Here is a 23,508-nt window from a genome sequence, read left to right as displayed (position 1 = left end):
CGTATAGGATCATCCGTGCAGTGGTAGAAGACGTACTCAGATGTACTCTTTTAACTGTAAAAGTAGCAATACCACAGGGTAGAAATACTCTATAAGTAAAAGTCCTGCATTCAAAACTTTACTAATGTAAAAATACAAAAGTGTTAATACTAAAAATACTAAAATACCAAATGTGTAAGTACTCGTGCAGAACAGCCCATTTCAGAATAATATATTTATTATAGGAATTTATTATGAAAGCATCACTAATGTGGCAGCTGGTAAAGGTGGGGCTAACTACTTTATGTACTGCCAGGTGGTTTAATATCCATGAAAATACATCAAAATGCATTAGTTGATTTTATTTAGCATTAATAATATGAATCTGTAGTAAGTAGCTAGTAAGTAAAGCTGTCAAAATAAATGTAGTGAATTGAAAAGTGCAATATTTGCCTCCAAGATGTAAGATAAGATAAGATCTTCCTTTATTAGTCCCGCAGTGGGGAAATGTGCAGTGTACAGCAGCAAAGGGGATAGTGCAAAAAACAAGATGCATCAGCTAACACAGTAAAAAAGAGCTAAACAAAGTGTAACAAAATATGAACCATTTAAATAGAAAGAAGTATAAAAATAGGAGCAGTATATACAGTATTGACAATAAACAGACTATTAACAAAATTGCACAAGTGGAAAATGATATTGCACAGTGAGAATGAAAAGAAATTCCACCTGAAAATATCAGGTTATTGTCAGTTTTTTGGTGTGTAAGTGTAAGTGGTCTACTGGGAGCAGTGCTGGTTGTGGAGTCTGACAGCTGCAGGAAGTGTAGAAGTAAAGCTTAAAGTACATAAAATGGAAAATAAAAAGTACAAGTATCTCAAAATTAGTACTTAAGTACAGTTGCTGTTGTGACTCCTTGTGGAGAGGAAGACCAGCTGCATTCAAGTCAAAAGCACAATCTGTACTCACATACCCAGTAGCCTATAGGGGGCAGTAAACAGCTGCTTTTGTAGGGATAACGTCACGACGTCAACTGAGAGAAAGCGTCACGACGTCAACTGCACATGTAGTGAAAACGTCATGACGTCAAACGCACGTTCGGAAAAGAAGCGCGACGAGTAAACATGAATACATGTCTGAAATGAACCAGAGACTGGATTATTAGTTTACTACATTTATGAAACAGGGAGGCTGTTTAAAGTGATTATATGAGGATGTCGCTGCTGAAGCCGTTTAGTAAGCTGCCTGGTTTGAACACAACGAGCATCTTGGTGAGTTTGTGCTTCATTATTAACTGTTGACAGCTGCTGAGACAAACAAAGCAGCAAGTTACGAGGGGTTACTAGTCAATATATTGCGATACTGTAAGGCAAGGCGATATATTTGCATTTTTAAAAATCTAATTTTAGGAAAACCGTCATTGTATAAAGATCTCACCGCCATATGCATAACATTTTTGAGTTAAAAAAAAAAACTTTTTTATGCAATCAAAACATCTGCATTTGCATTTGCACACACCCAACATCATAGCACTACTTTGAGAGGCGTATACACTGAGAGCGCGTGTATCTTTGCAAATTAAATTAAGTATTGTCTGAGTTGATTTTTGCATGTAAACTATTAATTAAAAATCAATACAGTGTTTCTGAGGAAAAAAATACAGTATCACAACGCATGATATCGCAATACTCAATATTTTTTCGATAATTTCTTACACCCCTAATTAAATTAGATTAGATTAGATGCACAGGTACAACGAAATTGAGGTTGCAACTCTCCATCACATACATGATGCATTAAAAGACAGTCTATAAATACAGGGTACTATATAAAGACAGCTATGAGGTTAGTGACCAGTTTCGTATTGTGCAAACTGTCATAAAGGGCAGTAAAAGTAAGTAGACAATCTAAAACAATATAAAAGACAATGATTATAATACATAATTAAATACATAATAAATAGTATATTCAGTCGGCATGTGCATTATCATAAACAAATGCAGTTCAAAGTGCAATTGCTGTCAGGTTAAAGTGCATGGTAAAATACAACAAATAAATAATACCAATACATTAAATTTAATTAAGTTGTATGCTGTCAGATGAAGTCAAAAATAATATCTCTCTGACATATAGTGGAGTAGGAGTAAGTTGCACTCCAGGTAAACACATAAGAAAAGTACCAGCACCTACTTGAGTAAATTTAGGCTACTGTGTTACTTTCCACCACATGTACATATGAAGCCATGTTTTTAAAATACATCTTTAGATGTAGTATTCTGTTATACAAATTTTTTTTTGGCAGTGTTATAGTGTTAAGTGCCATGATCCAGTTTTGTGCTGACCTGGAGTGTTTTCCCTGCAGCTGGTGGAGAGCGAGGAGCAGTTTCAGCAGAGTTTAGCAGATGCTCTGATGGAGGAGACCGCCGTCACTGTGAATGTGTGAGTACTGCTTGGTCCTTATAAACTGCTGAGGTCAGCTGAGCTGTAGGAAATGGTCATTAAGCACCCAACTGGAAACACCATCTGCTATTGGAACTACATTTATTTTATATATACTATGTTTAACCAATGCAACTGTACCAATTTATGTACTAACAACTGAGGGTTCAGCTCAAGACTGTTATGCCGTGTTCATTGTTTATCAGAGGCATCGTAATTACCAGTTTTCGACAGGTAAAAAATATTCACATCAAGTCGTTATCCCATACATCCATTATCTGTAACCGCTTATCCCGTGTGGGGTCGCTGGGGGGGCTGAAGCCGATCCCAGCTGACATTGGGTGAAAGCGGGGTACACCCTGGAACCGTCATTCAACCGTCTTGATTTGTGTAGTGACATGAACACATGCAAGTCGTAGACATCTGTACCATCCATCCTATGTGACGTGAACACAGAATTACCACCTCTGTTTGCTATATATCTGTGACCATATTCAGTCTGACAATAATGTTTATTGTACCCATCAGGAGACTAGCGAAGAGTCTGCCTCTGCCCATGGAGAATGAGGAGAGCCGTCCGAGGATAGACCTGGTGGTGTTCATCATCAACCTGACCTCAGAGCTCAGGTATCTTTCAAATCCTTATCTTTCAATTATATGTATAAATATCTACTCTGCATTGTAGTTTTAGTTTGCCTTAATGAAACTCAGTGAATTCTACTATTTATACTTCTAATTATTTTGTCTTTTTCTCAAAGGGTAACTTCTGTATTTTTCAACTTGGACCCTATTTTCCCTTTTTTTTTTGTTTAACTAAAGTGACTAATAGGGACAACAATTTTTTTAATTGGTCCAGTATTGAGGGAGAGTGCCGCACATGGCAACCGCAAAACAAGGGCAGTTGAGGAGAGTCAATATAACATTGCGTCAGCTAAAAGTACTTGTTTTTGCCACTGACAGGCTCAGATTGTTATTATAAGCGTCTGACAACATTATGGAAAGGCCCCTACAGAGAAATATAAAATTATTCTTACCTTTTGCTTGATCCGGGCTGTTTGTTATTGTGTCCAGTACATCCACCGTGGATGTATTCCACTATTCCGCCGTTGTCTTCCATGAGCAGTTGCCGTCTACAGCGCTCTCCCTTAATACTGGACCAGTTTCAGAAATTGTTGTCCCTATCATTCAGTTAGACACAAACACATGTCCAGGTTGAAAAATACCGAAGTTACCATTTAAACCACACACATATATACGTGTAAAACATACCCTATCTGTTATTTGATTATTAGATCAATTTGAAATCAGTAGCATGGTATCCACAGCTTTGTTAACTAGAACTATCCAGTGCTTCTTGATTATTCTGTTTTAAAATCAAAATGTGATGTCAACACATACTTTTACACTAGTATTAAACTGCCTAAGACCTGATTCTATCATTATGTAGAACATAATTTCTCTAGCATGGTTTGGTCTATGTATTTTATCAATAATAATTACTGTGCTCTCCAAATATTATTAAAATGTTAAAATATATGATATAATAGTTAATTGTGTGACATGTATTATTTTGTTTTGTCATAGTTTCCAGTCAGCAGAAGCTTCCCTGAAATATCTGGACCCTGGCTATTTCCTTGGAAAAGTCTGCTTCATGGTCACTAATGGTATGGCAACGAGTTCAGTTCTTTAAGTGTTCGTTCGCCCTTGAATCACATGAAGGACAGAACGGGAGCAAAAGGGTTGAAATGGAGCATAAATTCTCTGAAATGGATAATTTGTCACTATTTATGTGCCACATCCCTCCCTATACTGTTGGAAAATGACTTTTAGCTCAGCTTCTGTGTCTCTCCCTCTGACTGGCTGCCCTCTTATGAATCTGTCTCTTGTAGCTCGTAACGCCTTGGTCCCCATAAAGCGCCTGGACGCTGTCAGAAAGCTGGCTGCATCGCTGCACTGCCCCTTGCTGTTTGCAGAGGATCAGGTTGGTATCAATTTTTGTCAAAACATTGAGTATGGTTTAAGCCTAAGACATCCTTTCAGAGACACAGTAATGTGTAGCATGAGAGAAGATATCTATTTTTGCTATTGATGGCCACAGTGGAAACGGGTTATCTGCAGGTCTTGAAAAGTCTATAGTGTGTTTCTGTGTGTCTTTAAAAGCAGCCTTGTGTGATGTTCTTCCCCTCCAGACACCAGATGATGTGAGCAAAGCTACAGAGAGGCTGCTGACCATCCTGAAGGTGGCAGGCGGCCTTGTTCCCATGGCTACGGCTCTCTACCTGTCCAACCTGACTCGCTGCACTGTGCCCCCAGACATCGACCAGCCGAGCTTCGATTAGTTCCTGTTCGCTGTTTTCTCCGGAGGCTAGTCTTGTCTGACTTTTTCATCTATATGATTATTTGTAGTTTTACATTACTGCATACTGCATTCATCAGAAGTATGTAGTATGTAGTAGGCGGTTACGGATACAGCCATTGTTCATGCTGACACACTGTCATGGCTCACTGGGACACTTGAATAGAACAGAGCTATCATTAATGTTATTAATAACACCTGTGCTGTTCCTATTATGGTGAATCAAAAGGCCTCTCTGCAGCAAATGACCAACTAAACTCTGTTCAGTTTTTGACAGTTTGACATGAAGCAGAGTATTTTAACCGATACAGTGACCTTTTGAACTGTAACTGTAACAGTCATCTAATGGACTTGCTTGTAGCTACATTTCTTTGTGTATAATTCATCATTTAAAGACTCATAGTGCACCCGCACAGGTGATGTTAATGATTTTGGCTGATTAGATCTCTTCTCTGGACTGCGTGGGTGTTTACAGTCTGTCTCCTTCACTGACTGCACAGCTCTGCTTACCTTCAACCTGAACAGAGGTCTAATCAGCTGGATTGAAAACACCTGTGTGGGTGTGCAGGGCCTTTACAGTATATAGCCTACTGTGCTATCAGTGGTATCAACAAGTATCAGTCTGCTCGTTGTTGTATATCAGGGCCAATAAGAACATGATGCTGCACAGCTTCATTCAGAATATTTCTGTATTGCATAGTGTATATAATTATAATACAGTACAATGATTTCTATGTATATAGTGTGTGTTTGTTTATGGTTCACAGACATTTGATTCATCTACTGGATGCTTTTAACAGGAGTGCCAATACAAGGAAATTAAAGATGTCTATGATCAATAAAAGCCGGACTGATCATTTATCTTGTTTATAAAACTTTGAATTGAAGAAAGTTATATTTATGGAATTTTTGAATTTACAGTTTATTTAAATGTACTCTTGGATGACTGAATGTTATATACTGTATCTACCGGCTGCTCCTGAGCGAGCTAATGAATACACTATTATTTACATTTTTTGTTTTATATGGATAATTGTGTCTCATGTTATGAAACTATTTTATTCACAATAGAAGTGAGTCCAGTGTGATAAGAGTAAGAGTGACTATTCTGATCATAGGCAACCAAAATCTTTTCAGATGGAGGTCCCTGAAGCAAAATCTTATCAAGTGGGGGTCCGTGACCTAATGTGTCTCAATTTAGGGGTCCCTGGCACGAAAAAGGTTGAGAACCACTGGTATGAGGTACTGATGTTTAAGTTACTTCAAACCTCAGTTTGATTATTTAATGTGGAATTTCTTTTTATAAATTTACCATATTGTGATGCATGGACATTGCAAAATATCTGTCAAAATAGTGATGTTAATAATAATAATGATAGAATAATGATTTCTTACCCAGTCCCACTCTCAACTGTAGCACCAGTCGAGAACCAAGCTGAAAAAACTAAAGGTTCATGATACGAAAAATATATTAAAATATCACTTTCTATATTTAAAAAGAATCTAGAGTACATGTAAAAATAAATGTTGTGTTTGTCACAGATTGGACCTGAGTCCTCTGTCCTGTTGAATACCAGTAGGTGTTCAACCTCTGTTGGTCAGTCTTCAGAGGGGGAGGAGAGTGGGGGAGGCAGAGGTGTGTCCCTCCAGAGCGTGATCAGAGGCTCTGTGCCTGGAGTCACGTCTGCACACACAAACTCACTATTAATAGTTAGGTTATCATCATGGCAATTATCCATCATCCAACCAAACATTGTTACGGCATCAAGTCAGAAACTTTAATGACAAGGGGTCAGCGGGATGTGAATGTCAAAGATAACAATATCTTTCACCCTCTTTTACACATTGAAGTTATCTAGTTATCACTCAGAACACTTGACTTACAATATGCTAAAAGGTTATCATGGAATGTTTGCCCAATGATGCCAAAAACGTTCTGCCTACTGAAGCTTTAATCACCGCCCACATATTCGATAGCACTCATTATTAGGTTAACCTCTCACCGCTGAACACGAGGGATCCCAAAATAAACCTGATGGGTCATGAGATGACTGAAACTAATCATGTTATTTGTGTGTGTTTTTATGTGAAATACTGGATCCTTTCACTTCTTTAGGCCTCTTATTTGAAACGTGTGAAGGAAAAATATCTCTTTGACCTGCACAAAACTCACAACTAATAGACAAAATGAATAGTCTCATGCCATCTGCGACGAGGGGTTACAAGTAGACGCTGCGTTGTTTTCAGGGGGTTACAACCTTACATTGACTGGCTTCATATAGGACTGTAATATCATCTAAAAGATGAGCAGCAGCAGCGGGAGTCATGTCCACATTGGATCAGGTGACTAACGATAATGAAGTGCATTAGGTTGAGAGTGTGTGTGTGTCCAGACACTTGACGTTAAGAGTTTTAGACTTGACCTGATTCCTATCTGTCAGACGCTGGATTGGCTTTAAGAGTACATGTTTTAATGAAGTCACCCTTTATTATTTATAATGAGTAGCATTTAGTTTTAACAGAACTGATTTACAACTCTATTACCCTCGGAAATGTGACTAAAAAATAATGTGCAGAGTAGAGCAACAGATTTGTTATTGGTCATATATGAGAAGTTTGTTGTTAGTCAAGAATCCTGGACAAAAGATCAATCTCATTTAACTGAAACAAAAAAATTTTTATTACTGAGCAGCTACAGCGGTGGACACAATCGCACCATCAAACACAATCTAACACAATCAGGCTGCAATAAAACATACATTATGTTTCCTATGAACTCTATAGTAATATCTGAGGCCATTTTCTCGTCTTTCATCTGACGTTGGCATGACTTTGTGTGATATCAGCCGGTGAAGCCCAGCTCTTTGTAGTTCGCCTCAATGTCAGCGATAACGGCAGCCATCACGTTCCTCAGGGCTTGCTGCCCGGCGGCATCGAGTCCGGCCTTCTCTTCCATGACTTTAGCAATGACCTCTGTAATCAGCTGAAGAGAAAATACAGAGAAAAATCACACAAACTACTTTAAAATCGGGTTGGAGGACACAAAAGATGGGACGCAACAAATGGGACTTCCTGTTAAAAAGACTATCTGAGAATCGATCAAACCACTAAAACAGTTCCTCGTGTACATCCGGCTCACCTTGAAGTTATTAATGGCGATCTTGTGCTTCGTGGCGTGGCTTTTGGCCAGAGATTTGAGGATTGCAGCGTGGGAGCCTTTGGCCTTCAGCAGCTCACCCAGTTTCTTCAGCACAGTGGCACCGTGGGCAGAAACAGCCGGGGCAGCAGCCAGGTCACCCTGGGCGATGCCGGCAAACTTTGGGAACAGCTTCAGGGTGTCTGGGTACTCTGTGAACAAACTGTGAAGATAACACACTCAACCACTGAGCACACTGTCACGTCCTCACATTGTGAAATAAAACTGAATATGAAACATGATTAGCCCTCCTGTTACCTTCAAATTTACTAACATCTTTTATCCTTGGGGTCAATTTGACCCCAGCAATTTAAAACTCCAGAAAATGATTATAATTAAAATTGTTACCGAAGTTTATGTGTCAGGTACTTTATGTTTGTTTGTTGACTACCTAAATAGCCCTTTAAATAAAACAAAATTTGTCATCTCAAGTATATGCTTTTCGATTGATGGTGTTATGAAGAGCTCAAATGCAGATTTTATGTCTTGGACATGGCTGACAGCGTATCTGGTGGGGCCTGGAACCATTTAGATGACATTAGCAGCACTAAGTCTACCCTGTTGTTCAAGTGGGGAGACGGACCATAATAACTTTCCATTTTTGGAAGGTAGTGTGTTTGCTGGTGGTTGAGAGACAACAGGAGGGTCAACACTGAGGGTCTCATTCTCATCAGAGGAGGATGCCTCATAATCAGGGTCCTCCTCAACATCATCCTCTGTCTCAGACACATTCTCCTCTATGTCACTTTCATGGTCAAAGAGATGTGACAACACCTCATTGACAGAAAACCTTTCCTTAGAAGTCATTTTCAGTTGAGAGAGAGCAGAAAGAGAGAGCACACAGAGCACCAAGAGAAATGGTTTAGAAGGCTGCTGTGCAAGCTTTTATATGTTTGCTCCACCCCTATGTTGTGTGAAGTATCAATATCTTCACGGAAACCATATTTTGCCGCCCCCGCAGCGTGGGAAATATCAAAGTTCTCGCGAGAATGATGTTTCCCCTCCCCCATGTCGTGTGAACTATCAGTGGTTCTCGCACTAATAATAATAATAATAAATTAAACTTATATAGCGCTTTTAGAGAACTCAAAGACGCTTTACAATATCGGGGGAGACGGTGTGAAACAAACAGACGACACACACAGGTGCACCCTCATTCATACACACTGACAAATGGGTACGGGGAGGGGGGGCTAGGAGTAGGCTGAGGCGAACAGGTGGGCTTTGTGGCGGGACTGGAATAGGGGGAGGGAATCAGACTGTCACTACTACAGTTATGGTTATGTTAGGTTAGGGCCCTAAAGCTTTTTGAAGATTATAAAATTGCATGTTATAGTGACCTCAATATCATCCAAAACAACCAAAACAAATGTGTGTAAAATGTTGATATTTCTTATATGTTTTATACAGCTAAAACAGCCTGGGGTCAAATTGACCCCAAAGAACACAGATGCGTACAGCATGTGTACAGGACATTGAAAACGTATCATCATGTTAATTTTATGTTTACCCAGTTGTCCCCATTAAATTAGGAAAAGTCATTAAATATGAAGCAAAAAAAATGATGTCAATCATTTATTTTTCAGCCGTTAAACATTGAATGGGGTCAAATTGACCCCAAAGATAATAGGAGGGTTAAACAGTTAAGGGAGGTTTCCAAAATACTTTCTACAGCGCTGAGAACCACCTAGCCAACCGGAAAGAGTTATCTTTTCTTGTCAGAGGCACTTACCGGGTCAGTACCAGGCCCCCATATACAGCGTAGTCTGCCTCCACTGGACCCCAGCACTTCAGCACCATGTCAAAGTCAGTCATGATCTGTGGAGATCAAGAAACGGGTCACAAAAACACTGATTGGAGGAGTAAAAACAGTTCCTGTCACAGTACACAAAAGTCTACCAATCAATCTAAGACAAACAAAGTGATCACATGATTATACACCTGTTGTTCCAGTATTTCTCATTTTGATCCGATTAGCCAGCAGCCATGAACCACTTATTTTAAGGACATGTCCTAACTAGAAAAATACATTACCTCAGCTGCCCACTATCACATGGTAATAAAGGGCATGTCATATTTTCTCTTCAATATACAGTTTTTTTCTCCAAACCGTATTTTTCTTGTTTATAATAGGTCTGATGTGATGACCTTGGCCTTTAAAAACTGCTGTATTTCTTCAAAAACATTTCTCTGCATCCTGAATGTGTGATAAATAACCAAAGAAGCATTATATGTCAAATTATAATCAAATTCTGCTTTAATGAACCCATTATTGTGTTTTTTTTCCAGTTATATTTACTTTTTTTATCAGCTTTATCCTCTGTAAGTATAACCTAAATCAACACATTTTGATCAATAAATGGGAATTATTCTAAGATTCAATTATGAAACAACTAAAAAGAAAGACAGTACCTACCTGCCAAGATGTAAAATATCCTGTGTGATTAAACTAAATTATTCTTTGTCTGACTTCCCCCCCTCAAAGCTGACCTTTTATACGCCCTCCCTCCGTCCTGTCACCAAATTATTCCAGCCCTCCCGTCCATCTACCTCTCTCACCGCACGTCTCTTCACATCGTCTCTGATATGATTATGTGTCACTCTGGTGAATCTTTTTTATTTTCTGTTGCACCTCACTGAGCCTTTATGTGTCCAAAATCTCATCTGATTTCTTCTGAATAAAGGAGATAGATCGAAAGTGTTGTGAAGTGGTTTGACTGTACTGGCTGTACTAAACTACTAGCTAAAACTAATGCAGTCTAATATAACAGTCCTGCAATACAGTAAATCCTACTTTTTAAAAATTGTATTATTATATATTATAATGTTTTTGTTGAAACCATTTTAAAGAGCATAGTGTCAACTTTCTTGGTCAACTCGGAGGTTGTTGTAGTTTGTGGTGCTGTTGAATTGTTTTGTGTTAAAGACATTCAAAGAGGTATTTCTAATATTTTGTCCATAACGTTTATATTAATAAAGCTATGTCACTTTTAGCTCGATCTAGACTGGCTACTGAGCATAAAAGAAAGACATAACTTACTAAATATAAATCTTTATCTCTTTTTAATCGTTAGCACATACATTAATACTAGATGTTGTTATTGTTTCACCAAGCAAACCAGCTACTGAACATTGAATAGATTAAATACTTCTTTGTTATAATGTTGTGCAGGTGTATGTACAGTATTTCGCACTACTGATAATTCATTAGGCCTGTTTGACTTTGACCAAGGTTTTATTACTTACAGTAAGTACTTCATGGTAACTATATTGTTAACTGTAATATGTAGTACAACTATTGTTTTATGGCTTATTATAGATACAGAAAGGTGACAAAGGGCAAGATATACAGATGCACACAGCTGATAACATAATGCTGATGTCATGGTAGTAATAATGGATAGAAGTGATAGCTTTTTATACTTTATAAACTTAAAATGAAAGGGTCAGTAACAACCCAAATACACCAAAACTTTAATGATATTCAGCTATACACCTCTTTAAGTGCAAAGTAGAAGCTGTAAGGAACACATTTATCTTAAAACTAATAAGATTGGTGAATACATTTTATGTTATCTCTATATTCTAACTTGCACTATTTTATGTCTTAGATTCTCATTTTGTTTTTACTTATGTGATTTTCTTTTATACATATTTTAATTAGCAATGTTGGGGGGAGCTTGAGACCCAAGATTTTTATTGACAATGACTGCTTCTATAATTAATGCACATTTGAAACTAACAACCTTCAGACCATCATGGAGCAGCTTTTCTATCAGCTGAGCTATCTGAACTTGGAGAAGTAAAGTGACTCTCAGACAGAAGAATTGAAGAAAAACTGAGGAAGAAAATTAAAAAGAATTGAAGAAAAAACACTTGTGAACATGTAATTGAAATATGACTCACTTTGAACAATCACAGTTTTTCGGCAGATGAGATTTATATAATTAATTTGCAAAATATTATATTCATCAAATGATATGTCTTAAAAGAATACCCTCCTTTTATATTACTACTACTTTTATATTTTTAAAGATACCGTTTTAAAAACATATTTGACTATAATTGAAAACCTAAAACTAAAAAATTCTAAATTGGCAAAAACTATTATTGTTTAGACATTTCAAATTTATTTTTGAAATAAACAAATATATATATATTTTTTTTTTATTATTTTATTCATTTTTTTCCTTTCCTTATATTTTATTTGTTGTATAATTTATTCTATTTTTATATTATTTTAATTCTGTAAAATATATTTGCAGAATCGTAATGATAAATCTGAAAATATTTCTGAATCTACTGTATTGAACTTTTGAAATAAATTGTATTAAAATAAATAAAGAAATAAGTTCTGTTGGTATTCTAGTGTGAAAGGTAAGTCCCTCCTCTTCTTAACGCTGATTGGTCCAGACAGGAGTTCGAGATTTCCGTTTATCCAATAGGATCTTTAGGAAGCGTCACGTGGGCTTTCAACACCCGGAAAACCGGCGTTGAGCTTCACCCTTCAAAACAAAGCTGTTAAATAAGGTTATTTAAACTCCAAGTTTTAACATATTCTTACTTTTATAGGTTTAAATTACATCCGTTGTTCAGCAGAGGTGTTCTCCAACATGCTACAGGCTTTGAAAGGAGTCAGACACCTGCAAACCAGTGCAATGAAACAAGCAGGTAACTAATGTTTATCTGTATAAAGGAAACATAGGAGTGATTGTTAGCTAACAGACTGTTTGACTGTTACAGACAAGATAAAACTCGTGTGTAGCTTAATGTAGGTTGAATTGGAGTTGTTAGTAGTAGTTTTATACATGCTTCTGTGTGAGCTGCAGACTGAGGCAACTTCAAACTAATGATACAGGACACACAGTGAACACTATAGATAGATACAGACTGTTAAATGTGGGCAGAGACTTTATGTTTTCATAGATTTATTATTATTATGAGGATGAGAAATAGCACCAGTGTATACATATTAAAGCTGAAGTAGGCGAGATTGGAGTAAATGTGACAAATGGTCACTTTAGTAGTACATGAGACAGGTAACCTGAAAACAAATCATGATCCTCTGTGTCCTCCGGTGCTCCTAATGGCATCTGCAAGATTTCACAGACCGCAGGAAAACAAGCAGTAAGAGCAGAGGTCTGTACTACGAAGCAGGATTTGCGGTTATCGAGGTAACTTCAGGGTTAACTTTGGGTTTTCAGTACTACAAAGCTGGTTCACTTCTTATCTAGGTAGATCACCATGGTTACTTATGATGAACGGCTAAAGGTTATGTTCCAGATAAGAGATCAACTCCTATGAAAGCCTTTCCTACTGACCAATCAGAGCTCTGTGCGGTGATTGTATGATAATATTACACACATATGAAGAAGTTTAAGTCATAATCCAGACTAAAAACAACACAGTTTAAACTGACAAATACAGGGAGGACAGCTGACTTTATGTTGGGAGTGTTTACCGCTTTGAATTATATTTTTATATTTATTTATTTTTACTTGCTCTTGAGTCCGTTTCACACCGTCAGAGAGGAGGGAAAGCAGGTGAAAGGATGTTTAAATACTCATAGACGCCAGTAGAAATGTGCAGGGTAAAAAGAAGTGTATTCCATTCATCTATTATTCTCGTAAACTATATTTATATTTAGTTAAGTACACTTTATTTTTGAGTATCCCGTTAAATTCATAAATCTGTTAATTTACGCATTCGGAGTTTTTTCTTTTACCAGCTGTTCTTCCTGCATTTGGCAGCTTCAACTGTGTTACTATTAGTCTGGATTATGTGTTTAATTTCTTCGTATTTGTCTAATATAGTTCACTCTGCCTGTCTGTCAGTAGTCTTGTTCATGTCTGTGATTGTTCAGATGCTGCAAACACCTCCTCGTTCATGTGAACGCGCTAGTAACGAGACAAAGAAACTCTTGGTTGACTTACCGAGTTGATAACCAGCTTCGTAGTACAGTTTAGCGAGATCTCGTTTGTTAGGGTAAGTGAAGCCAGATAACGAGAAGATACCTTGGGTATGTTGAACTCACCTTGTAGTACAGGCCTCTGATCTGCTGCAGCACTAATTTGGGAATCCAAAAGTCATATTTTCGAATTTAAGAGGGTTGGCAACAACTTGTGCCCAGAACATTTCATATAATCATACAGATATACAGATATACAGAGAAAAGCAGCAAATCCTGATGACAATAACGTTGATAATGAATTTCTGTATGCTGACTAATCGCTTAATCAGCTAATTGTTTCAGCAGTAAACAAAAGAAGCTCCTAAAAGCAAACATTGGTCACAAACCTCTTCTTTTTGGAGAAGTGAGTGTATATTAATATTTATTAATATTACTGGTAAGATGAAAACTAATATTGCCACCAGACTGGGTCTACAGAGGGTAGACGACAGAAGAGCTTCCAGCTGTTCATGAGTATCACTAAACCAGAGTGTTAATTGTGGGTCCAGTTTCAGAGCTCACCATCCAGGTCCCATGGGGAGAGATCAGAGGGAAAGTCTGGGGTCCTGATCACGGTCGTCCTGTGCTGTGCCTGCACGGCTGGGCTGACAATTGTGGCACATTTAACACCCTCATTCCCCTTCTACCCAAAGGTAATTGTTGTTCATGTCAGACCTAACACTACTGTCAACACCCCAGTTTTAACTCTTCACACTGATATTGTACCCTAAAGTTTTGGCCACATGTCTCTTTTTTATTTCAAAAAGTAAAAATCTAACCCACAAAACTCACAGTTTGGGCGCTTTATACCTTAATTGTTAAGAGACAAACTCTCAATCAATGTCATTGAAACTGAAGGCTGAACCTTTCATCACTTTCTCTCCTTTAATTCATGTGAACACATACAGAAGTATACATCAACACTGCTCTTCTCTCTTTCTGGTTCAAGGTTCTTTATTTGTCTTATGTCAATTCCAGCAAAGCAGTCGTTGGCAATGAAAATCTTTGGTCTCAGTTTCCTTCAACGATGCTCATAATATAAGCATATAAAAAAGGGGAAATCCCACAAGTAAACGTAAAAGCAAAATGATAATCTAAGGCATAAAATAGTGCAGTTAAAATAAATATAAACATAAGTAAATATAATATAGTAATGTAAATTTGTAATTTAGTTGATGGCAGTATTTCAGATGGGAAAACTGAATGTAAACAGGATATAGTATGTATATGCATGATGAGAGGTATTATAAGTACACAGAAGTGTAGACAGGAATGTAGTATTTTTTTTTTTCATTTCATTTCAAAATGTATTTCGAACATGTGGACAGCCGGAAAGAAGTAGTATTTACATACAATGAAAAGCATAAGAAAAAGAAATCGTCAATCACTTGATGCCTTGATTTACATATTCGAAAAGGAGTGAGAAGAAGTACAAAGTTATTTAATCCCACCCCTTCTCCATAAGTCATTCATTAATAATTAACCAGCTTCCTTATTGAGCTATACATATACTCTATTTAATTTTCCTAAATTTGTCTAACTATAATTATTACCTTTTATCTCCGTCATACAGAAATGTAAATTAATTACTGATATAATTATCCTTATCAAAATACAAATTCATTATCAATCCAGAATACCAATTCATTACTTACGTATTTAACTAGATTTATCTAAAGTCTGAAAACAGAGCCATGAGGAGGAGCAGAAATCTAGTTTTCTCTCAGAACGCTTGAATTAAAATATGCTGAAAGGTTGTTATGGAATTTTTGCCCAGTGATGCCAAAAACTTGTTAACCTACTGAAGCTTTAAGGAAATAATGCGACAATGACTTGTTGACACTCGGCTCTTCTCTCTGTCCTTCCTCTCAGAGTACAAATATGTGGCGGTGGACCTGGCAGGTCACGGTCTGTCATCACATCGTCGTCCTGGAGTTTTCTACTCTTTTCCTTATTATGTGATGGACGTACGCAGAGTCATTGACGGTGTGTGAGTCCACTAATTCAAATCAAACATCAGTGTTTATTCAGGCAGCCAAGCTAGAACTCTGTGGGGATATAGTGTGTGCTGGGGCTCGGTGATAATTCATCGACTTTCAGTGGCAAAATATCTTGATTATATGAACATATGAACCAAAATGAATGATTCTGAATAGATTCTGATTATAAACTGAGAGTTATTTAGTTATTGAAGGGTTTTCTTTTACAGATTTGAAGAGCTTTGCCTGATTAATGTGTAACAGTTGAACACAGTTTAATACATCAAACATTAAATAGAGTGAAAATTCACTCTTGACCTTGAAAATAGTAATTTGACCCAAAAAATATTAACTCAAGGTCCATTTACTAACTCTTTCTTGAGCTGTCAACCACATCTTACAGTTTTTTCGAAGATGATGATGGCAAGTGATGTCCAATAAAACTCTGAAGACTGAAGTTGAAAGCTCCTGTTAAGATATTGATTTTAAATTGACGTTTTTTTTGTCAAATCAAAGATATAATGTGATTTTGCACACATTTTCCATTAAAATATATATTAATATTTGAAAGAAAAACTATGATTATTACTGTGATGTGTTTTAAATATATATCTATAGCTCTGGTGCATCTGTATTGCAGTTAAACCACAGTAGTGCTGCTGTCTTTCAACTAAGAAACAGTCTCAGTATTGTCTGTGATGAGATGCTGAACCTGGTTGATGATCTGTGAAATTCCTCCCACAGCTCTGCAGTGGAGCCAGTTCTCCATCATAGGCCACAGTATGGGTGAGTGCAGCTTTACAGCAGAGTTAGAGCAATTAAAATTATTGTTTTTTGTTATATTTATATGTAAACTTTCTCTTTTTTTCCATTTCAGGTGGTAACATTGCAGGAATGGTAAGTGACGGTGTCATGACAGGCTACTATTTATATATACTGACTGTAGAGACTCTATTTTGCTTTCCTGTGTGGTATTCAGTATTGTGTCTTCCACAGTTCAGTGCTCTGTATCCAGAGATGGTGGATGCTGTCGTACTGCTGGACTCTTATGGATTCTTACCTACAGATCTGGTACTTCAACAGTTTATAAATCCCAGACTACAGTTACTACAGGGCTGTAGTTTGTTGTTTAGTTAAGGGTGAAGAAAAATACAATGTACTTTGAAGTTGTGATGCAAAATATCATTACATTTATTTACACCAGGCTTCAGAACATATTCATAAGTCCTCTCATGTTGAGAATTTATTGTTATTTTAGGTTTACCCGAGTCTTTTACTACAGAAGTAATCATTTAAAATCAGACCATAGAAGTTGGCTTTTTATTTCACATTTAACACCAAACTATCTGCACGACTACCAGTCATGAAAATGTCTCTTGGCAAACCTAGAGCCTCGAGCACAGACAGATTTAATAGACATATTTTTCATGGCTTCCTGTCTCATCTGTAAGGAGAAAGCTGCTGTTCTCCAGGAATACAATTCTTAAAAATCACTGAATTTAGCTTCCTGAAAAAAGGCCTCAGAAGATATTAAAAAATCTCAAGTCTCAATGAGTTGTATTCAATCGTCTTTAGGGATAAGGGAGGAACTAGTTACCTCGACGTCATCATCATTGACATTCACATGGGACTTTGTATATTTGGTTGTCTGACTGCATTCTTTGTGGGTTGCGATAGCCTGTTTATCTAACATTTTATCTTTAATTATTTGACGCAGATATGAAGCTTTGTATATCTATGATGTGTTTTCTGTTGCGCAAGTAATGGTTTTACGATTTTACACTGGTTTCTGACAAGGTTTTATTGAATTGGGCTGGAAACTGTCAATCTGATCTGGCAACACTGTACAGGTTGTTTAACATTTTAAAAGGCATCACATTTAAGTGAAGCTTTTAGTCACTAGAGTAATTGAATCTGACACAGTTTTGTCCTTTGGGACGGTGCTAAGCATTCATATAATATTATTGCCTGACTCCATAATATTTCACAAAGAGCTGTGCTGTACAATCCACTCCTGTCAGTAGTTTTGAATTGCGTCTCTCATCATTTATGTGTTTTCTTGCAGAAAGAAATGTCTAAAGTGACAAGGCAGGGGATCGATCAGATGGTTCAGTTTGAAAAAACGACAGAGGAGAAGAAGAGAAGAGTTTACTCGTATGAAAACGCAGTAGAGAGGTGTGACACTTTCTTATTCATGTTTTAAACACACTACTGAACATTCACTCATCCAGAAATGTTGTTTGTGCAACTGTTTTCTAAAAAAAAAAGGGGGAGGCTGTGGCTCAGAGGGAAGAGCAGGGCGGTGGTTCGATCCCACCGGCTCCTCCGGTCACATGTCGAAATGTCCTTGAGCAAGATACTTAACCCCAAACTGCCTCTGAAGTCTGTGCCATCGGTGTGTGAATGACTATTTAGATGTGTGTGTGTGACTGGGTGAATGCTGACATGTAGTGTAAAGTGCTTTGAGTTGTCGGAAGACTAGAAAAGCGCTATATAAATGCAAGTCCATTTACCATAAAAAAGCCTTTTATGTCTTTCAGGCTGTCGGCTGCAAACCCGACTCTATCTGAACGCTCTGTGAGCATCCTGTTAGAGCGAGGTCTAGTTCAAGTTGAAGGAGGTACGTCATTATCTTCTTATACCTCATTATCTTTCTCTTGTCATGAACGCTCCACATAGAACAAAATTAGTTCACTCTCTGAACACGTTTTTGCTCTTATGCTGAAAATATGATGTGTTTCTCTCTTGCAGGTGTGGCGTTTACCCGAGACGTTCGTATTAATCTGGTAGGTTTTTGCTGAACTGCACCAACTCAACACTTTGGCTTTTCATCCCTCCCACAGGTGTCGTATGCAGCCCGTAAAACACATTTACAGTATTGTACATTGTATTGTTTTGTCTTTTTTTTCAGAAAAATATAGTGCGCATCAGTTTGGAGCAGAGTCTGGCATTCCAGTCGGCAATAGAAGCCCCCGTTCTAGTTATTCTGTAAGTTATTCCTCCACCTCACACTTCCTTATTACATGTACTAATCTCACTAGTAAATTGTACCTCACTTAGTATGCATACAATCTTTTTCTTCTCTTTCTTCTTTGTCTTTCCAGAGCAGAGGACGGCTTTGATAAACTATACGCTGAACCAGATAACAAATTTACATCAGCAATCCTCCAGGCCTATAGGGACAGAAATGTGAGTGTGTTTTTACAGGGTGTTTCTGTTAAGTAGGTATGCTTTGCATCTTTGTGTTTATTTTTAGCCGTTAAGCCTCTATGTGTAATTGTGCCTAGTAGACAGACAGATGCAAAAAGTAGCTGCGTAGTACGAGCTCAATGTCTCAGAGGCAGCAGAAATCTTTTATAGCTGTGAACCTCAACGCTGACCTACATAATGGAGGTTGGTCAAGTGCTGCTGATGAGAGAGAGAGAGAGAGAACAGAAGATGTGCATCAACTCTCTAATGAGGATCTCTCTCCAAGTGAGCTGGTGACACACAAAAAAATCAGCTGCTGTGCAACAAAAGAGAAGCTCGGGATGTCAGAATACTAAGTGGCTATAATCAATATTTCTATAAAAAAATGTGTCAAATGACCTTGTGAAAGGGGTCGTTGGTGTTGATGAACTAGGGCTGGGCAATATATCAATATTATATCGATATCGTAATATGAGACTAGATATCCTCTTAGATTTTGGAACATAATATGGCATAAGTATTGTCTTTTCCTGGTTTTACTGATGATTATTCATGAAAAATCTCATTGTGTAAATAGGATCTTTTTTTGAACGCACCAATAGTCAACCCTACAATATCGTCGCAATATCGATATCGAGGTATTAGGTCAAAAATATTGTGATATTAGATTTTCTCCTTATCGCCCAGCCTTATGATGAACCAACAGAGAATTATCACCTGAATCTGCAGCTCCCCTCTGCTTTACGCAGCTTTTATAGTTTTACAGCTCCTTGTTTAGCTGTTGCAACTGTTCTGGTTCACTCTCACCACTCTCATAGTGTCTCTAAAAACCTGCTGTACACTACCTACAACAAACGGCAGACACAGTTAGCGACGAGCTGGTGAACAGAGTGCAACATTTAGCAGCCAAAGAGACAGATATTCCCCTCAGGAGTTGGTGGAGACCAAAACAGAGCTAAAAGAGAGTGAATATCGGACTTAGATTCATCACGAAACACGGCTCCAAATGAATGATAATGTTGATCCATAACTGTTTGCTAACAAATTCCCCAGATCAACTTAAAAGGTGATGATATGTCATTGTTGTGTTCACAACTTGTTTCCGCTTCCCCTTAAATAAATCTGTTATTGCAAATTAAAATGTTACATTTAAATCCTTCACACTCATCTAATTGTCTCTGTCTGTTTCTTTCAGCACACGGTGGTGAAAGTACCAGGCGATCATCACATCCATCTGAATGATCCCGAAGTCGTTGCTCCACTTGTGTCTGACTTCCTGCAGACCAAAGTGTTGACACAGCCAGCATGACTAACCAATGGAAAGACCTCGAAGCTATAGCCAAGACACAAAAAATATTTCCGTTTTGCCTTAAGTCATATTACAATGCTGATTTTTAATAACTTTTTAAAAAATTGTTTGTATTCATACTGTACTGTTTACACATACCTTCGGTGTTAAAATCTGTCATCCAGCTATCGTAGCATCAACTAATGTAAAAAAACAGCCAAAACATATATCATTCACAACCAGTTTCAATCAATTCAGTGAGTTCATATGAAGTCTGTGTTGGTCAGATGTTTTCATACGGTGTTGTATGTACCTAAACAGAAATGACAATGATGTAACACATCACTTTACTTCACAAAGAAACAGTGAAAAGTAACAGAGAGACATTTTCTCAAAAGTGTACTCCACCTATTTAGGAGCATTGTACTCCTAAAATACAGTTGGACTCACGATTGACAGTTTAAAAAAAAAAAAAAAGGATCAAAATTGATGCAGCAGAATCAGAGATATCATCTTTACTCTATTACACTCATTCGTCTTCCTTGTTAAAACCGGGCACCTACATTACCCACAATGTAACTTGACCACGGACAGTTCTTTTTGTTGAATGAAATTGTTTTGTTGAACAACAAACTTTGCCAGTAGGACTAATATCAATAAAGTTACTATCAATCTATCTTTCTATCTATCTATCTATCTATCTAATAGTAGAGGTGGCAATGAAGGGAATCTGGTCAATAATGTTCGAGGTGTCCCGTCATGAACTGACGTGTTGGACAGGTACATTTTAACCTGGTGTTAGATTAAAAGTCAGGGGGTCATTTAAGCCTCTTGGTTTCATCTTCTAGGGACTACAAATATCTCTAAGGCAAGACAAGTTTATAATCCATACATGGACACAGTTTCATGTTTAAAAATAGATACATTTCCATTTAAAAAGACACTTTTAGAAAAGTAACACCAGTATAAAAAGCAGACTTTCTCTGTCCTCTGGTTGAATGTTGAAAGTCTGTTTCACCTCTGACAGATGTGGTTGGGTGTGGTCAGAAGTGTGCTTTATTGCACCTGTAACTACACCCAACCATGTTGGCACGGGGGTCCTGAGGTCCACCTGTGCATCCCTGCAGCACGGTGAGAGGATAAAACACTGGAGGTCAGCAAAGACTCAGATTTTCAGAGGGTGTTAAGTTACTCTTAAAGAAGGTAATGTGAAAGTGCTTCAATCTAAACACACTTGACCCTAAAAACTCATCTCAAGGTCCACAAAACTGGATTTCTTTGGCCATAATATTTTTATAATAACAATGTATCAAATGACTAGGGCTGCTACTAACGATTATTTTCATTGTCGATTAATATGTTGATTATTTTCTTGATTAGTTGTTTGGTCTATAAATGTCGGAAAATTGTGAAAATGCCAATCAGTGTTTCCCAAAGCCTAAGATGATATCCTCAAATGTCTTGTTTTGTCCACAACTCAAAGATATTCAGTTTACTGTCATAGAGGAGTAAAGAAACCAGAAATATTCACATTTAAGAAGCTTTAATCAGAGATGTTTTACTCTTTTTTTTCTTAAAAGATTACTCAAATCGATTATCAGAACAGTTGGCGATTAATTTTATAGTTGACAACTTACCAATTAATCGATGCCGCTCTACAAATGACAATAAAAACAATGAGACATTTTGCCCCCCTTGTGTTTTTAAATTGGGAGGACAAAAACATGAGAAACAAACTCTCATTATAATGTAGTCCAATGCAACACCTCCTTTACTTATGACCTCACTAATAACATATAATTGAATTTACACATTTCCGACAATGTCAACAAAAACTCTATGGCTGAGTTGTTGTATTGGACTGCATTATATTGTACAGGTGATAAAGTTATTGAGTTATTCAGGCTGCTGAACTCTCCTCTTAGCTTGTTGTCTTCCTGCTAACCTGCAGTACAGACTGCTGTGTGTATGCACATAGTATTTATATCACCTCCAAGCTGCTGCCTTTGAGGGTTGTTTGAAATGCAATGTGGCAGGTCAGGCGTCTCAGAAGTCTGCTGCCTGTTGTTAATATTTTAGCAGTTGCACGACGTCTTCTGAAGTTTGTGTATCCTCATGTTTAATCTCAAAAGTTAGTGAGCTGTGAAGAAAAGAGTACCCGAGTGCCACAGTGAGAGCAGAGGATGAGTCTGGACTCACAACTTCTGTTACACAATATCTTGTTTATAGCTTGTTTTCAGTAATACAGCATTTAAATGTTTATTTTGGAGGATTATCCGTTGGAAACTGCAAATCCTTAAATCTTAATAATTTAATCTTTGACCATTTTAATGTGGACCATCATCATCTTTTGTATGGTTGCTTTTTCTGTGATCTAATTTTAAATATTAAAAGCATTCTAATGTATTTTACAGGCTAACTGGTGTCAATGTTTACTCTGAAATGTTATTGTTGTACCTTTGTTGTTTTCCAGGTAAATTATAATCTAAATTAAAAAAATATATATCTATATTTGCATTGGATAATAGCCAAAGCTCCAGATTCAAAAGGCTGGGTAAATGCAGACAGAGATACTTGCTAAAAGACTATTGGCAGTTTAGAAGATGAACCTCTCCATGGGAAAAATACATCTGTCCGCTGAAACCTGCCGTATAGGCAGAATGTTTTTGGCATCATTGGGAAAAAGTTCCATAATAATATTTCAGCATATTGTAATTCAAGTGTTCTGAGAGAAAACTAGACTTCTGCACCTCCTCACGGCTCTGTTTTCAGGCTTTAAAAAAATCGAGTCCATGATGGGAGATTTTTGGCCAATTACAGGTCATTTCAGAGAGAGAGAGCGTTCCTATTGGCTGTGCTCCAGCTGGTGGGCGGTGCTTGGTATTTGCTCAACTGATCTCAACATGGCTGCCGGGTCACAAACTTTCTAATTTTACAGCTAAACAGTACACTACAAGATGTTTCTATAAACATTTGAGGTGAGAAATAGGCATTACAGTAACAGAATATTGATTCGTATTTGATCAGCGCGGCCTAGTTTGACCATTTGATCAGAGTTCACGAGTGATTGACAGCTGCTCAGAAACGGCAGGCTCCAGCTCAGCTCTGATTGGTTGTTTTCTCCGGTCTGTG

At 37.4% G+C, this 23,508-nt stretch overlaps 3 protein-coding genes across 5 annotated transcripts; 2 read left to right on the top strand and 1 right to left on the bottom strand.

Annotated features, from left to right (window-relative positions):
• The first annotated feature begins 1,041 nt into the window (after positions 1–1,041).
• pane1 (proliferation associated nuclear element) lies at positions 1,042–5,618 on the top strand. The gene is made up of 6 exons (XM_074630331.1): positions 1,042–1,250; positions 2,342–2,418; positions 2,947–3,045; positions 4,003–4,082; positions 4,308–4,399; positions 4,608–5,618. The coding sequence occupies exons 1-6, from the start codon at positions 1,188–1,190 to the stop codon at positions 4,755–4,757; spliced, it is 561 nt and encodes a 186-aa protein (XP_074486432.1). The 5' UTR covers positions 1,042–1,187; the 3' UTR covers positions 4,758–5,618.
• Positions 5,619–7,430: 1,812 nt separating this feature from the next.
• mb (myoglobin) lies at positions 7,431–14,579 on the bottom strand. 3 transcript variants are annotated; one of them, XM_074630321.1, is made up of 4 exons: positions 14,443–14,579; positions 9,703–9,788; positions 7,914–8,133; positions 7,431–7,757 (listed from the first exon to the last, which is right to left on the bottom strand). In XM_074630321.1, the coding sequence occupies exons 1-4, from the start codon at positions 14,443–14,445 to the stop codon at positions 7,617–7,619; spliced, it is 450 nt and encodes a 149-aa protein (XP_074486422.1). In that variant the 5' UTR covers positions 14,446–14,579; the 3' UTR covers positions 7,431–7,616. The 3 variants fall into 3 exon arrangements, with proteins under 3 accessions (XP_074486422.1, XP_074486425.1, XP_074486424.1); XM_074630324.1 differs by lacking the exon at positions 14,443–14,579 and adding an exon at positions 14,268–14,401; XM_074630323.1 differs by lacking the exon at positions 14,443–14,579 and adding an exon at positions 10,387–10,543.
• LOC141764782 (serine hydrolase-like protein) lies at positions 12,435–21,197 on the top strand. The gene is made up of 12 exons (XM_074630320.1): positions 12,435–12,641; positions 14,430–14,573; positions 15,793–15,906; positions 16,644–16,685; positions 16,777–16,796; positions 16,896–16,970; positions 17,965–18,074; positions 18,440–18,519; positions 18,651–18,685; positions 18,811–18,887; positions 19,004–19,088; positions 20,284–21,197. The coding sequence occupies exons 1-12, from the start codon at positions 12,584–12,586 to the stop codon at positions 20,395–20,397; spliced, it is 954 nt and encodes a 317-aa protein (XP_074486421.1). The 5' UTR covers positions 12,435–12,583; the 3' UTR covers positions 20,398–21,197.
• The last annotated feature ends 2,311 nt before the right edge of the window (positions 21,198–23,508 follow it).

The sequence above is a fragment of the Sebastes fasciatus genome, chromosome 3 (genome assembly GCF_043250625.1).
Source record: "Sebastes fasciatus isolate fSebFas1 chromosome 3, fSebFas1.pri, whole genome shotgun sequence".
NCBI classification, from domain to species: domain Eukaryota; kingdom Metazoa; phylum Chordata; class Actinopteri; order Perciformes; family Sebastidae; genus Sebastes; species Sebastes fasciatus.
Note: the sequence above shows the minus strand (reverse complement) of the source record. Positions and strands in the feature narration are given on the sequence as shown.

Bases quoted from the DNA above. Each gene is read 5' to 3' on its own strand.
- LOC141764782 (XM_074630320.1), top strand. From the start codon at position 12,584: ATGCTACAGGCTTTGAAAGGAGTCAGACACCTGCAAACCAGTGCAATG. The intron at 15,907-16,643 runs GTGTGTGAGTCC...TTCCTCCCACAG, and splicing joins CGTACGCAGAGTCATTGACG to CTCTGCAGTGGAGCCAGTTC. The intron at 18,075-18,439 runs GTGTGACACTTT...TATGTCTTTCAG, and splicing joins TATGAAAACGCAGTAGAGAG to GCTGTCGGCTGCAAACCCGA.
- mb (XM_074630321.1), bottom strand. The intron at 8,134-9,702 runs GTAAGTGCCTCT...TTATCTTCACAG, and splicing joins GGGGGCCTGGTACTGACCCG to TTTGTTCACAGAGTACCCAG. The intron at 7,758-7,913 runs GTGAGCCGGATG...TTTTCTCTTCAG, and splicing joins TCGCCATTAATAACTTCAAG to CTGATTACAGAGGTCATTGC.
- pane1 (XM_074630331.1), top strand. From the start codon at position 1,188: ATGAGGATGTCGCTGCTGAAGCCGTTTAGTAAGCTGCCTGGTTTGAAC. The intron at 2,419-2,946 runs GTGAGTACTGCT...TGTACCCATCAG, and splicing joins ACCGCCGTCACTGTGAATGT to GAGACTAGCGAAGAGTCTGC. The intron at 4,400-4,607 runs GTTGGTATCAAT...CTTCCCCTCCAG, and splicing joins TGCTGTTTGCAGAGGATCAG to ACACCAGATGATGTGAGCAA.